Source organism: Eubalaena glacialis, chromosome 4, assembly GCF_028564815.1.
Source record: "Eubalaena glacialis isolate mEubGla1 chromosome 4, mEubGla1.1.hap2.+ XY, whole genome shotgun sequence".
NCBI lineage: Eukaryota > Metazoa > Chordata > Mammalia > Artiodactyla > Balaenidae > Eubalaena > Eubalaena glacialis.
The window spans coordinates 76,660,359-76,677,092 of record NC_083719.1 but is presented as its reverse complement, the minus strand read 5'-3'; the positions used below and the strand labels follow the sequence as shown (position 1 = coordinate 76,677,092).

General features: G+C 35.2%; 1 protein-coding gene across 4 annotated transcripts in view; it reads left to right on the top strand.

Annotated features, from left to right (window-relative positions):
• Positions 1-16,734, top strand: part of MCTP1 (multiple C2 and transmembrane domain containing 1) — a 562,693-nt gene that overhangs the window by 470,212 nt on the left and 75,747 nt on the right. For all 4 annotated transcript variants that reach the window (XM_061188003.1, XM_061188002.1, XM_061188001.1 and 1 more), the window contains one exon: positions 10,622-10,675. In XM_061188003.1, the coding sequence (XP_061043986.1) occupies positions 10,622-10,675 (54 nt within the window). The remainder of the gene's footprint in view (positions 1-10,621; positions 10,676-16,734) is intronic.

Below are 16,734 nucleotides of genomic sequence, written 5' to 3'. Positions count from 1 at the left end.
GTGGTCTAGTGAGGGAAACAAACAACTAAGTGGAATACGTGGGTATAATAGGTGCAGTGATCGAGGTCTATATATGAAATGCAGAGCGTGCAGCCAAAAAACATTTAGATCATCCCAGATACGTGTGCGTGTGCTGCATATATAAAGAAAGAGGGTCTACCGATCTGTGGCCACAGCTCTTATTCCAACCTTCCGTCTGTCCCTTCACTCAGTAACTCCATGTTTGCCTTTAATACTTCAGTGCATTGTCTATCTTTTTACTCTATTCTCAAACTGCAGCTCAACTTCAAATTGGAAGATGAGTGTTACCTGTACGTGACATGTCAGTTCACATAGAGAAAGATATAAAGGAAAACAGTTCTATTTTTAAAAGTCAATATACTAAAGATCCTCCTGTCTAGAAGGCAGACTTCTTTTGCTTTAGACCTATTAGGACTCAGGAGAGATACTTAGAATTTAAAGTTAGTGGTAGTTGCCGCAGAGGACACTTATAGTTACTCTCATACTGCAGCCCTCACCATCTTCCTGAATCGCTTCCACCTTGCTCAGATTCCCCAAAGATACATATGAGAATGTAACAAGGTAAAGAGATACTCTTCATTCCTATAGAGGATTTCTGCCCTGAAACCCAGCTCTTTTTACACCAAATGAATTGTCTTGGCAGCCTTGAAGGAAACCTGAAGATCTTGCCCCTATAAATGGCTGAATTTCTCTTATTTGAACCCCAGTTGACTCCTGGATCCCCAGGAACTCATTGGAAAACCAACTTCCTAAACTCTCCTCAAAGTCTCCCATGGATCCAAAGAATTCACCATCTCAATGGTTTTCCAAAGTGTCCAACCCAAACATCTACCCATTTGTCAACCAAATGGTTTTATTATTTCTGTTCTCTTTCCAAAAGGTCTGCCTCCACAATTTGGTCATTTCTGTCGTTGAAGAGTGGGACTTAGGAGAGGAGAAGAAAGGATATCCACGGTTTGGGTCTCACTTCTCAGGGTGGCTGTGTTTTCCCACCTATTTCTAGTGATGTTGTGTTGGTTCTTTCTAAATGATTATACACCCTCCTCTTGGTAGATAGCCAAAACTCCTTGACACATTATGGTGATGTGTTGTGTCCTAGCATGTAGGACCAACAGAAACACCTTCTGGCCGACTCATGATCCCAGGACTAGTTTGCCTCATGCCCCGTGTGGTGGGGTGGTGTTAGCTGAAGGTTTCATACAACATTTGTGGAGACTTACTGTCCCTAGTCCAGAAAGGGGACACGAAATGGCAAGACTTCAATTAACAAACTAAAAATAGAAACCAAGTGATGTGTCTTTATCTGCTTGTGGAAAAAGTTTATAAATCAGAACCATTGTTGGGAGTCCAATAAACCTGAGAGTTTTGTATTCTTTGTTTTTAGTGTTCCATGAGATAAATTTATTAAGAGCGTGGAATTTTAAAGCCTTTCTGTACATAGAACTGGAGTAGTATGTGCAGGTAACCAAACTAAACTATGCCTTCAAGGGCATTTTCTGTCATGTGTTATTGAATGTACTTCATCATTCAAGAAAAAGAAAATAGTCATGATACCATATCACTTATTTTTTAAACAATAACAATATTCTGGTAACATGCTTAAATGAGAGACAATTCACCTAAACAAAGTTTCCAGATATGTTACACTCCCATGGGCAACAGCAGAAACATCTTAAAAATGAGTGTTGCCACTACCACTTTACAGTTGGTAGAGGTTAAGAGTCCAAACTTTGAAATTACAAAGACCTGGCATTACATTTCAGACCTTCCACTTGTTAGCTGTATGAATTTATTCATTTCCCTAAGCCTCAGTTTCCTCATCAGTAAAATGGGGATAATACATACCTTTGTTGAGGTCTTGTGAGGATTAAAGAGACAGCACACTGTGTTAAGCATATAGTGAGTGCTCAATAAATGACAATTAGGCACCTGATTTTGTATAAAACAGGGCAAACCAGTGGGGGTAAAATGGGTGTTTAAACATAGTAGAAGTAACCACATCTCTTAAACAGTTCACTTGTAAGAACTATTGAAGAGAATGGTTTTCCACGGCCATTAGTCCTTCTTGGTTTTGAACTTGTGGACAAAGATAGTAAAATTGCCACAGAAAGATTTCCTGTGTCTATCATACCCCTGCTATATATATGGAAGTCCCACAAAATGAAAACTACATTTTTATCAAAAAAAAAAGCTGACAAAGAAATTTGAACAATCCACTACAGATTAAAGCTTCTTGAAAACTGAAATTTATAGAAATACCAAAAATGTATGCCATTTTACAGATCATATCCATAGATATTTGGAAGAAACATTTTTCTTGATTATAGTAATACAAATCTCCACCACGCACAGGGCATAAAGACAAAGGCCAGCAGCACCATGAGCAGAGAACAGGGCATTTCCTTCCCTGAAACCATCACTGAGTCCATAGCAAAATACTCTTTCCTAACAGCTTCACTCTGGATGTTGACTAAGAGAAGGAGAAAGGTAAACCTACTAGCATACCAGGCCTGGGCACAGGGACTAATTTTAATAAATCAGAATAGAACATGAAAATGTCAACTTAATCAAGCATTTAAATTTTATTAATCAAGCCTAATTTTTATGAGTGCAAATAATCACTGAGGCTGGACAAATTTGTTCTCGATTGCATCAGAAACATAATTTTAATATTTAATGGACTGATGAATTTAAATGGAGAATTATCTTTATGAAACATGTTCCTCATAATTTGCCATTAAATGAGAAATTTTTAAAAAATCAACATAAATCTTACATAAAGGTTATTTAACTAAATGTTGGTACTATAAATATTATAAATACATTATGCACTAATTTAGCAATCACACAGTACACTACATAAAGCTGAAATGATAAGTGGACCAGGCAAGCTTTTCCTAGAATATAGAGCTCTGGGAAGCTCATGATAAAATGGATACAGAGGTTTTGTGTGAGGTTTCCTGAACATCCTTTTCATGCAGGCTTTTGTGCTACAATTCACCATTCACCACACACATTCTTTCCAGTTCCAATGTAGAGACCTACATAGGCTGTCTTTTGGGAGGTGATTATTCTTTACAAAAAAGGTAAAAAAATACTTTATCATTATTATTTATAGAAAAGAAATACAAGGAAAAAACTGAAGTTTTCTATGATTTTTTGACATTCAAAATCTGCTCCATTTTTAAAGTTAGACTATCTGACATAATGTTCTCAGGCCTCAAAATATTCTAGGCACAAGGGAAAAAAAAGAAGAAGAAAAATCAGATTAGCATCAGAATATTTTTCTCTTCAAATGTCCACCTATTCTTCTCACCCCCTCTACTACTCCCAATTACATTGCTTAAAATAGGCAGTAGCAGTGAATTTTTGTAAAAAGTAAATCAAACCTAACAGAGCAATATGGTTCAAAAGTTTGCTCATATTAATTTCCAAGATTAATGGTTTTTTGTTTTCAAATTCTATTGTTTAAAGGTACCTAATCTTCCCGAAGTGTAGCATTTACCTTTATTATATCTGCTAAACTATACATTTACCTGAAAAGAACTTCTTGCCTATTGCAACTCTAATGCTCCCAAACATATCTGACGGGGTTAGAGTGAAGAACATTTCTGAGAAGACTGGAAAAGACTGGAGATCATAGCAGCTCCCTCCCCCTGCTTTGCAGAAAATGTTTTAAATAGATAATGTGTATTAGACACTTTAAAAAAATTCCTAAGGTTGTTTTTAAAACCTGAGACATTTAAAATTGTGCACTTTTTTGTTACAAATTTGTGCTTCTGGAATGGAAACTTGGTTTTATAGTGAGAGGCTAAAGGATATAATTTTCTTTTTTATTTGAAATCTGTTTATTATTAATGAACAAAAATGTTTTGCTTTGAAAAAATTAAATTTTATAAAATAGATTAGTGGTAAGTCTAGTTATCTTTTAATTTCATTTGCAAAGCACATTAAACAATTCAATTTTTTGGCCTTTTGTATAATTTTTAACCTGAAAAATAATATTGCTTCAAGAAAGCATTAGTTTTTAAAAAACACATTGCAGGTTAATAGTTGACCTGTTTTTTCCCTGCTCAATCAAATTAACATGCAATATTGTAAAGACGCCAAGATTAGAATTTTCCCTACAAGCAAAAATACAATACATTGTGAAGCCTTTAGATGGAGACATAGTTCAAATAAACACTAGAATTCTGTTCACAGTGCTTTGTGTAAGTATAAAAATGAACATTTAAGAACACTGAGAAGGAAATATGAAAAGAAATTCATTTAAGATGCTTATACTGATTATAGAATTTATATTGTATTTAGCCTTTCTTAATGGAAGGGTTTTTCTGCATATTAAGCTGGCAAAGACTAAAAGGTTACATACTCTTGGCCAGTAAAGTAAATTTACTGTCCTTGCACCTTACAGCAAAGCATATTATACTGCAAATAAGAATGCTGTTGTTGATGATGCAGAATTCAGGCTGTATGTAATCAGTGGCATGCATCAAAAGTCATCTGATAGCCACATTAAAGCCACATTTCCTATTAAGAATCAGACTAAATTATAACATGGCACTTCCCAGAATGAGCCAAGGAAACGCATTCTGCAAGAAGAAATAATTGTATTTGAGTGTCTCTGTAAAAATCCGGAAGTCTTTTAGCAGTAAGTAATAATGCTTTTCTTTTTAGTCTGCCTTCTTTTGTATTGCAATATATTCAGCTTCACTGGCAAGCCTATCACACTAATTATTATTACATCTAGTGGTTCAGTTATCTTGATGACTACTGTAGCTGAAATACTCCAAGGTCAAATTCTTAATAGCGTGAATCAAACTAAGCAGCCATCATACATGCAGTTGCTTTTGAGATAGACTAAACAGTGTATTCCAGACCTGTTTATGGGTTTTATTATTCTTTCAGATGTGGAGTAAATTATACGTACAGGTTAACTGCACCATTCATTTCGCAAAAGTTCCTTATCAAAAATCTTGAGAGGTGCAGGTGTCCTGTGGTGAAAATGACAGCACAGGCGCACCTATAATGATCTTATTGACCACAAAAGTCTTCAGCCCAACCTCCAGTGCTTTTAAGTGATCCGAAATAATCTGAGTGGTTGGTTATATGCATCTTCTCAATTCATAGACTTTCAATAATTTCATATGATACTTGCACGTGTAATATATCCATTGGCACACAAATGCCTGTTCTGCTTGGTTTATGTACACACAAAATGGTATAAATGAACTCCAGACCATGTTGAAGCAAACTGCTCTACCCAAATTCCTCCATATCTCTAGAGTGGAAATAAGCATTTAGTTTGTAATGCATCCAAATATAAGCATCTGTACACATTTGGATGTTCTATGAATATAAAATTAAATATGAAACTTCTTTCTTTTGTGACAGTTTTCTTTCTTTAATTTTTTAACATCACAGTTGCACATCTGGACAGCAGTGATTTCTTCTTTAATTTAAATGTGTTGCTTTTTTATAGACCGTTTTGAGTAAAGCAATTTGAATTGTGCAACTATTCATTCTGAACATAGAAAAACATCCATTTAATTCAAAGATTATTTCTGAGGGAAAAAGTAAACATATAAAAGAAACTGGTTTGTGTCAGCTTTGGCTTTCCAGGGTTTTTGGCTTTGTGGTACTCAATACTTATCTTACAAAGGTAACATAACCAAGATTTTTCCTTTTTTGTTTAAAGAGATATAAATAAGTGGAAGACTTTAGCCCTGGGAAAATCATAATACAAAGTGTTTTAAGAATTATTCATGGAACTTTTAACCCCCTTTTGTCATTTTAGCTTTCAAACATGCACCCTAAATTAGTATTAAAAAGCAGGACTTAGTATCCACTGTCCCGTGATGATTTTAATAGTGAAGTTTACCCGAATCTACTTTTCCTCATCCTTTTACTGTTTTGGTCTGCCTTTTCTGCATCCTGCTGGTCCCCTCCCTTATACATCTTTGTCTAGTGGAGTAATTCTAAACATATTGTCATATTTTTGTTCAGATTACCAGCATCATTTTTAACATTTTCAGCCAAATAAAATTTTATTTCCTTGCAAATCATAAAGCATTTAGTTGTATCAAATTATAATTAAGTCATATTAATAGACCTCCTATACAACTGTATAAAACATACAGATTCTTCAGATGCAGTTTTGCTCCATTTTGAAAATGGATTTTTAAAATATACAGCTACATGTTATATTTTATATGATAATGACAAATGTTCAGCAAATGTGGACTACGAAAGAAGAAATATTATGGTTTTAAAAATAGTGTTACCTGCTTATTCTTTGGCTGTAATGTAGCTGGAACGCTGCATTTGGGGCTGTCTACGTGTGTTTTTTTAAATGTCATCTTTATTAGTATTACATTCAAGGAATAGTACCAAGAATCAGTTTCTTTCAAGACCTTCCTCCAGTGTGTGGCATATAAGTCTGTGACGGGCGACATTACAGAAGGTCATGTCACTTTTAACTGCTTGCATTACATCTTTCTGATTTCCCTAGTGCCCTTCCTTTGTTTGATTAATACTACTTGCTTTCAAGCAAGGTATCAGAAAGCATAATTTGGAAAAAGAATTCTAGGGCCAATCTGAGATATTCCCCCTTATGAAAAGAGGAAAAAACCCAACTTTGTAAAAATTTATCTCTTCTAACACATGCATTTTTGTCACTCTTCATTTTTTTTTCCTCAAGGAAATCCTACAGATGTGTTGTTATTAAATTATTACTGACAAATGTTTGGGCAACTGGACTTTGTATACTTGAAAACAAAACTATGTAGCCCTTATTTGGTTTTATTTGAAGAGGAAAGAGCTGGAATTTGAGACTGGGACTCCTTTATTTTATTTGTTTCCTTAGTTAAGTGTTAAACTCCAGCACTCTCTTTCTAAATATTAGGTGTTACTTGAGTTCTCTGGGAAAGGTTGCAATTTTGTGCAATCATTAAATGCACTTCAGTGATACATACAGTTTGTTTTTAAAAGCTCAGTTTGCAGTTTCTGTATTCATTGCATTTGGCCAGGGCTTATGTCTTAGAGCACAGCCCAGCTTCTGAGACACTGTTGCCTTTAAAGCCGTCCATTTCATTGGACCCTTAAAGCCTGAAAATTAGTTGTAAAACCATTATCATTTTAATTGGGAATCTTTATCCATGACTCTACCTGTGCCCCTTTATATGTTCCTTAGTGTCAATGAAACATGAACCAGAATTGTGTATGTCATTCAGAACCCTGAATATTTTGCCCAGGAAAAAATATATATATCATTTAATTTCCAAAAATTAATGTTTAAATATTATTAAATTGATGTTATTTCTACTTTTATTAGTAGCTCACATTTTTTAGTACTTCGGTACAGGAACTGTGCTGAACACTTTAAATACATTGTCTCATTGGACCCCTAATCAACACTGTGGGGAAGGTGCTATTATCATCTCCATTTTCCAAGGCACCTTAAGCTTCATCTGAGCAAACCATAATAGTGGGATACATTCTGAAGCAGCTTAAAGGCATCACTAGGAAACCATCTGTATTATAAATCCTCACTTGTAGATGTTTATGTTGTAACGTTAAAAAGTCACTGGAGGAGGGGAAAAGCCCTCACTCGGGTGCTACAACACAACACAAAGGCCTCTCGCTAACACAACACTTTTCTGCCAAATGTAAAAGCAAATAGTTGTGTTTGGGTGATTCTGGCTGCGCATTTGTGGGGCAATTGTGCGTAGCCAATTACCCACTTGTGCAGGGTGGGAACAGTTTGGGTTTTGCAAATGAAGAGCCTGATTCTGTAGACCTTTTGAGTCCTTCTTGAACATAAGATCTGCAACTGATCTGTGAAATGCATAAATTAACTTCTTGGTTATTTTTATGGTTCAATAATATTTTGAATCTTTGAAAATCAACTTAAAGATAGTGGAGATCTCCAAATCTTAAAGTAGCAGTTAAATATCCATGCTTTCTATTGCCAGGCAAATCTTTGAAAACAGTTTGAATATTTGCTTTTATTAATCTGCATCATTGATTAGGTATAAGTCTTTGCAGGTGAGCTAGTTGAATTCTGCGAGATAAATGATAGGCCCTCTACCAAAATGCATGTTCAAAGATATGAAACATAGATGAGGTTTTCTTCTGTTCAGTCTATCAACAAATATTTCTTGAATACTTATTATGAACTGCTAGGCACAATCTGACACCATTCTGCCTTCCTTGCACTGTAGTACGACGGTAAGTACTGAAGAGGAGAGATACATAATACATTCTTAACAATAACCACCTAAAATATTGTTTGATTTTTATGTATAAGAATAAAAGTATAATATTCATTTCATTTTCCATATTTGATATATGACTCTACATGAGTAATTTTAGGAAAAAATTACTTAATCTAATATATATCAAATAATCATATTGTATACCTGAAATATATATAATTTTTATTTTTTAAAAATAGATAATGACCAACCTTAAAATATTACTTAATATAAATCAAAAATTTATAACACCATTTTATAAGAGATACAAAAGTATAATCATTAAAAAAATCATGTGAGAGGTCAATCGTGTTTTTGTTTTTCTTTTCCTTTTTTCCCTTTTTTATTTTATTTTTTTTTGGTTTTAGAACTGGGCAGGGTTTCAGAGCTGGCTCTGCTATCCCACAATCTGGGTTTGAGTTCTAGTTTAGCTACTTGCTGTGTTAGGTGAATTCTTTTGATGCAACACAATGTACTGAAATATTGTGACTGCCTCTCCTATTTCAACCTCCATCACAAAGGTCCCAGTTTGGAATAGCCTGGCATACAGCACCTCAATTATACACTGTCACTATTGTTGTCTATATATTTATGATATGCATGCTTCAAATTTTCAGGAAGTTAAAAGTCAACATGAAAGTCTATCTGATAGCCCCCATTTAAATTCTATTAGATTATAAGCCTCTTGTGGGCTGACATGACTATAGATGAAGTATATGTGTGTTATTCATCTTTCTATTCCCACAGTCCCTAGTACTGTGTGCCTTGGACAAGGGCATTTGTAATAAATGCTTATGGAGTGGCTGAGTATAGTTAGAATGTCAAGAGTCCTTCTTTCTTGCTGAGGCTGAACTACTTTATATGCCCCCAAAATCAGTGTAAACTCTAACCTGATACTGGAAACAGAACATTGTGCTACTCTGATTCTTTTGAAATGCTGAGTGTCCAAATGAAAGACCACCAGATTCTACCACTTAATAGAAGATTTAAAGTATGACATTAAATTAAGAACAATTTCCCAGTGTCAGATGCTTTTAGTTATATATCAGTTCGTGAGAACTAGAAGTTTGTGTTTGGGCTCTTCTTTTAAATCCGTTAATGCTTTTAGAAACTTTGAGAAAAATTATTAGGATAACTGAGGGTCCTGACGTATTATCTCAGTTTATGTAACTCTTTGTTTAGTAAGTCTTAGTTACTGAAGTTTTCATTCATAGCGTATTCCTGTCTCTATCCTAAAGCCACATGAAAGAAGAGCTAGCTATCGCTGTCTTCTAAAGTTAGGAGCTTTGGGAGAAAGGTTTAAAAATATTTGATAACCATGATTCTGTCGAGTTTATTCAGAGATAAAGATACTGGATAAAAAAATAGAAGCACCACAAGAAATTATATCAAATGGCATAAATACAGTTATAAGTTAGCACTTACCTGAATAAGAGCTCCCCACAGAGTTTTAAAATTTTTGGATTCCATGGAGTGTGTGTGTATAAAAACATGATAAAACACCTGAAATGGGGTGAGGTCTCATTTGTAATGCCTGTAGTTATATATTGATCCAGGCAAGGGGAAATTGTTTGGCAAATCCAAAATGACTATACCATTCTGCTGAAGTAGGTAAACCAGGAGCCATTAAAAAATGCATGCGTGCGTATCTATCTACATGGGTTATATATACATAATATACACATTTGATTATTGAATACATCTCTTATTTTCTTTCAGTAGTAATGTTCATTCTCATAGTGTAATCCATGTGTAAAATCACAGAGAATTAAAATTAGAGTTTCAGGTAATCCACAAAATGAACAAGTAATTCAGAGATGGTCAAGAGTTGACACTTACATGTCAGAATTAAAACTGGAGCCATGAAAGATATTGTTAGCTTTATGCCATAGCTCACCAACATGAATCAATGAACAGGCATAGATTTTTATCTTAAGGTTTGGTGACAAGTAAATTAGAAATAGCAGAGCTGTTTTCTGCTTAGTTATCTAGCTCCAAATTTAAAGTGCCTAATTAATATAGACAATGGAGTAGGTAAAAAAAGAAATCTCCTGATTTAAAGCATCCTTCAAATTAGTGTTAGTTTACCTTATGCATATTTCCAATTCTTTAAATTGTCACAGAACATTTCACACAAATAGGGTTCCCCTGACTGGCATTCAGTTCCCTGGTGTTCATCAATTAAAGGCATAGCATTTTCCTAATCTCTATCTCTAGATCAGATATTCCCTCTCAGTGCGTCCGTTTCAAATGTTAATAAAGTTTTCACTTCTAAAAGGTTCAAAATGACAGAACAAAATTCTCTCCTTTAAGAGCATGAAAACGACTTCTGTTTCTGTCTGCAGGTAGTGGAGGACATGCTAGAGGACGAGGAAGAAGAAGATGACAAAGATGACAAGGTAATTATCTTTCCCAGCACTTGGGTACCTGGGGATGGGGAAATGTAGACATGACACTGTTTTCACAGACAGTTAAAAAGGAGTTGAAGTGTTTGAGTCCAGAAAATTGGACAGTGCTGTTTATCATCCTAACAATGCCACTGCATGTTGCAAAGAGGGAGAGAGGGCTATAAATCGTCTTCGCTTTTGTCCAGAGCTGGGTCAAATATTTTTCTGCCAGGAACAAAAAAAAAATAATTCAGCTTGTCTGGAACTTGATAGCTCTCACGAAGATAACGGCAGTGACAACTGTTTTTGAAGGGCAAAAATTTGTCCTATCTTGAGTATTACAAATCAGGCTACACTTGGGGGGAAGAGAGGAGTGAAAAAAATAGCAGCCTGCATGTGTCAAACATGGATATTGTCATCTGTAATTTTCCAAGAATTGCTCAGCAAAAGAACACGTGTGCGGAGGGCTCCAGAGGGCATTTAAATAAACCCAGTGCTCACTGCCCTGGCTTAGACTTGGAATGGCCCGCGGCTCCTTGGTCAGGAAAGTCTGTTCAGAGAGGCTCGTATTTCGATTGCTGGTTGGCTTGGGGTTGGTGACCACAGTAAATAACAGCTAGTTTCTGGGACCGCTTGGATTGGTTGTCCCCTGGGGAGAGGGGACAACTGGAAGGAGGGATCAGAATGGCCTTGCACCACCGCAGCAGTGTCTGAGGTCGGAAGAACAGCTTTCTATGGCAAGGAGGCTAGGGATGCTGGTTTATCATCATCTTTGGGCACTTCTAGATCTAAAATCTAAAAAGTCTTAGGGTGCGATTGGGGGGCGGGGAGTGACTGAGGGGGGAGTGAGAATATCATTCATTATTTCCACATTGTTCAGCCTATAATACCAGATTTTGACCTTCATGGAATCTATCTGACTTCTGTTGTAGTAAAGCACTGAAATTTTTTAAAGAAAGGAGAAAAACAGTGTATCTTAATTTACGCCCTTGACCTTTGATTCCAGTAGAGATGTACACTTGTATCCCAGTATAAGAATTTGAGTGCTGGAAGCAAGCATTGGAAATGTCAAAAAAATTCACAGTGATTAGTTAACTTCCCAAATGATTTTTTTCCTGACATATTCAATGCTGGAAGGAAAACAGAAACATACACACACACACACTTTCTCCCTTCTACTGCTATTTCAAACATTTTTAAATTCATAGAGTTTTTATGTGAGGTTTTTCTTCTGGACATCATTTAGTCATTAGCAACATCATCAAACATAAAGTAACAAAATCTCCTTTCTGCAAAAACACGTATGTGCTTGTTTTTAATGTTGAATAACATGAGCATACACTTCTGGCAATAAATGATATGATTTATTGTTAAGGTCAGTTGTAGAGCTGTAGAGAGCTTGTATTTAAACTCAACATGCCAGCTCTGAATCATCATTTCTCTGCTGATAAACACTGAGCTGCCATCCATTTATGGCCATTTTCCCTTGCTTGTTGCTGCTTTATTATTAAAGCCGCCTTAAAGGTCCATTCTGGTAGCAGGCGTTTCCCAAGAAATGTTAGTAAGTGGAAACCCTTGGTGAAGCCTAGTACTTCAGTGCCCCTGCTTGAAGTCAACCTATATTTTTTTAGCCAGTTTGTTGATATTCTATACCACTAATCTCCCTTTTTGGTCATCTTTTAATAGAGAGGATGTTAGGAGTGGCACACTTAGATGTTAGCACACCTGGTTAACCAGTTTCACCAAAACATAGATGTCAAGTAGAACATGCCAGGGTGGAAACAACCCCAGATCTCTGGAGTGGCATCTGTTGTTATCCAGTGTTTGGTTGTCTGAGATTGACACCCTGGTTCTAACATATTTTCAGGTCTCGTTACCGAAGTTGATTGAAAGCGAGAGCTTAAATGACTGTGTGAATTTAACTGTATTCTTCTGTACAGGATGCCGACAAACGGTGTGTTTTCCATATGAAAGGATTGTGAGCTGATTTTCATAAATCCAACCCTTTATTTTAGTGATATATAAGAAGGTTTTGCTTTTTTTCACTCATAACGCAATTGATAGTATAAAAATCATATCTGAACAAAAAGAAAATTTCAACTGTAATAATTTACAGTAGACTTTTAGAGACTTGCATCATAGAGGGAAGAATCTTAGAGTGGAAAGCTTATATTCTGGAAATACAAAGTTTTTAATTTAAGAAATGAAAACATGAAAGGATCCTTCAAGTTTCTATTTACCAGTTTCCGTCTCTTGACTGGCTCTCGCAGTGGTAAGTGTAAGTCTTGGCTATCAGATGTGTCTGAGTGGGAGAAGGGTAATTTCCTACTTTAAAAAATTCATTGGTTCCTCTATTTAAAGTTTGTGTATAGAGTCATGCGTAATGGAGTTTCATGAGAAAACAAGTGTGTTTTTTTGCCATACGAGCAGGTACTGACCTCTAGCTCTCATTATTTCTCTGTTTTCTCATATGGTATAATAGTGGGGTCAGGTCAGTGGGTCCTCTTATAGGATAAAAGTAAAAAAGATTAATAAATGTGCCAAAGCCTCACTTTAATTGAACCTGAAGCATATGTTGCAAGTATGTAAAATATGTCCCAGATGTTTCACCAGGGCTAGTGTCTTGGCTTTCCCTGATTACCACAAGGCAGCTATTAGTCCTGTAACCTTTGGACTTGGGGGTAAATGGGGTATTACGTGGCACAGAATGAGAGCACCTGTTTTCCATTCAGCAAAGACCCCTGGCAGGCTTTGCCTAAGCCCATTCATATGTTTTCACTTAGCAGATTGTTGGGCGATTATGAAAAGTGTCTTTCTTTAGAGCCAGCATTGATATTAGTCACTCACAATGAAAGGACAAGTCATTGGCTACTTGACAAGGTCTGTGTGAGCAGAAACTGAAGTTGTTCACTTCTTTTGAGCTTGGAGTGTTTTCCCTCAACATAATTACATAGATGGCATATATAGACACAGGTATAAGAAGTTGAAGCAAAGATGATAATTACTTAACAGAATAGTTTTGTAATAGCTTTTCTTTAGTACTGACTTTAGCACCTGGGAAGACTTTGGTTAAAGTTGGTAAAAACAAAGTCATGATTTACCTGGATTCCCAGATCTTGAAGTTTTTCCACATTATGGACTATGAGTATTTTTTCGTAAGTTCTTCCTTTTTACTAAAACAGCTAATCCTTAATCAGGTGAGGGTTTGTGATGCTCAGACTTATCCTTTATTCTAAGAATCCATTGTCCACATTTGCTTAAATCTAAAATTAGGTGGCTTCTCTCTTAATCCAATTCCATGGTTTTCGCAAAGGCAGAGAATATGGGTTTTAAATGGTGAGTCTTAGTTATAAATCATTGACTTGTTAATATTTTCACTTATTTCTGCATTATGTAGTAGCTCTAGGTCAAGCTGTGCTGGAGATGAAATTTTTCTTGAATTAAATGTTAGAAAGACATCATATTGCATTCTCATTTGCCTTTGTTGTAAAGCATTCTTTCAGCCATCAACCACAAAGTCACAGTTTGATCTGATTTTTTTACCTGACACCAAATTCTGCCTTTGTGGTTAATACAATATCTTTATAAATAAGGCTTAGATAAATTACCTACGTGGAACTATCAACAAACCATATAAGAGTGTTTTTCACCATGTTACATATAATAACACAGTGGTCAATCTGCATAATCTAGACATCTAATTAATGAAGATTAGCTTTTGTTTTGTAGCTTTAAAAGTTTAGGCATGCTTCCCATGTTGTGTCCTACCCTTATAATAGGATCCAGCTGCAGTATCAGGAAGCAGAAGATAGAATGCAGGTTTTCCTCAGGAAAAACATGGATCCAAATACGTGGCATTCTAGTAATGTTTATCAAAAAAAGATATTAAAATGTTCAGACATTTATGCTTACATTGCTTCTCTTTTTTCTTCAACCATTATGCCAAGGTTACTGTGTTTCAAGATAAGTAGCTACAATGAATGAAATATATCTGAGTTACGTCAGAACACAGATTATTTGCCTTAATTCTCAAGATCTGTATTTTCTGGTTTGATCCTCCAGCCCTAAACATGTATATAATATACCCAAGATGCATACGTCTCTGCATCTCAAATCAACTGTGAGGGGGGGAAGAAAGAAATAACTCTAATAAGTAAGTGGTATGAGAGGAGCTTTTAATCTGGCAAAATGGTATTTTCTAGTTATAGTCAATGAAATAACTACATGGTGGGGAAATGGATTAAAGCTTTGGAGAAAGGCAGGAAAAGAGGAGACAAAAAAAAAAATCCTAACTTATCTTTAAGTGGAATACCATTGTATTAGCTTATTATTATTTTATTTTTTATTTATTATTTTATTATTATTTTATTTTTATTTATTATTTATTTTAAAATTTTGTGGTTAGTATTTTATTAGTAGTATTATTGGTGTTATTGCTGCATAACAAATTATCACAAACTTAGAGGCTTTTTTTATTTTAAAATATTTATTTGCTAAGACTAGCAATAGTTCATTGTAAAATATTAAAATAGGATTTCTGTTTCTTTTTTTTCATATTTTAATTTTATTGGAGTATAGTTGATTTACAATGTTGTGTTAGTTTCAGGTGGACAGCAAAGTGATTCAGTTATACACATAAATATATTCATTCTTTTTTAGATTCTTTTCTCATATAGGTTATCACAGAATATTGAGTAGACTTCCCTGTGCTATACAGTAGGTCCTTGTTGGTTAAATCTACCTTATATATAGTAGTGTGTGTATGTTCGTCCCAAGCTCCTGATTTATCCCTCCCCCCCTTGTTTCCCCTTTGGTAACTGTAAGTTTGTTTTTGGTATCTGTAAATCTATTTCTGTTGTGTAAATATGTTCATTTGTATCTTTTTTAATTAGATTCCACATATGAGTGATATCATATGATATTTGTCTTTCTCTGTCTGACTTTCTTCACTTAGTATGATAATGTCTAGTTCCATCCATGTTGCTGCAAATAGCATTATTTCATTCTTTTTTATGGCTGAGTAATAATATTCCATCGTATATGTGTACCACATCTTCTTTATCCATTCCTCTGTTGATGGACATTTAGGTTGCTTCCATGTCTTGGCTATTGTAAATAGCGCTGCAGTGAGCATTGGCGTGTGTGTATCCTTTCGGATTATGGTTTTGTCTGGATATATGCCCAGGAGTTGGATTGCTGGATCATATCGTAGTTCTATTTTAAGTTTTTTAAGGAACCTCCACACTGTTCGCCATACTGGTTGCAACAGTTTACATTCCCACCAACAGTGTAGGAGGGTTCCCTTTTCTCCACACCCTCTCCAGAATTTGTTATTTGTAGACTTTTTGATGATGGTCATTCCGACTGGTATGAGGTGATACTTCATTGTAGTTTTGATTTGCGTTTCTCTAATAATTAGTGATGTTGAGCATCTTTTCATGTGTTTTTTGGCCATCTGTATGTCTTCTTTGGAAAAATGTCTATTTAGATCTTCTGCCCATTTTTTGATTGGATTGTTTGTTTTTTTGACATAGAGCTGCATGAGCTGCTTGTATGTTTTGGAAATTAATCCCTTGTCAGTTGCTTCATTCGCAAATATTTTCTCCCATTTTGTGGGTTGTCTTTTCAGTTTGTTGATGGTTTCCTTTGCTCTGCAGAAGCTTTTAAGTTTAATTAGGTCCCATTTGTTTATTTTTGTTTTCATTTTCATTATTCTAGGAGGTGGATCAAAAAAGATATTATAGCGATTTATGTCAAAGAGTGTTCTGCCTATATTTTCCTCTAAGAGTTTTATAGTGTCTGACCTTACATTTAGGTCTTTGATCCATTTCGAGTTTATTTTTGCATATGGTGTTTGGGAGTGTTCTCATTTCATGCTTTTACATGTAGCTGTCCAGTTTTTCCTGTACCACTCATTGAAGAGACTGTCTTTTCTTCATTGTATATTCTTGTCTCCCTTGTCGTAGAATAATTGACCATAGTGTGTGAGTTTATTTCTGGTTTAAAACCATACACATTTATTAGCTCTCAGTTCAGTAAATCAGAAGTCCAGGTGTGGCTCAACTGGGTTC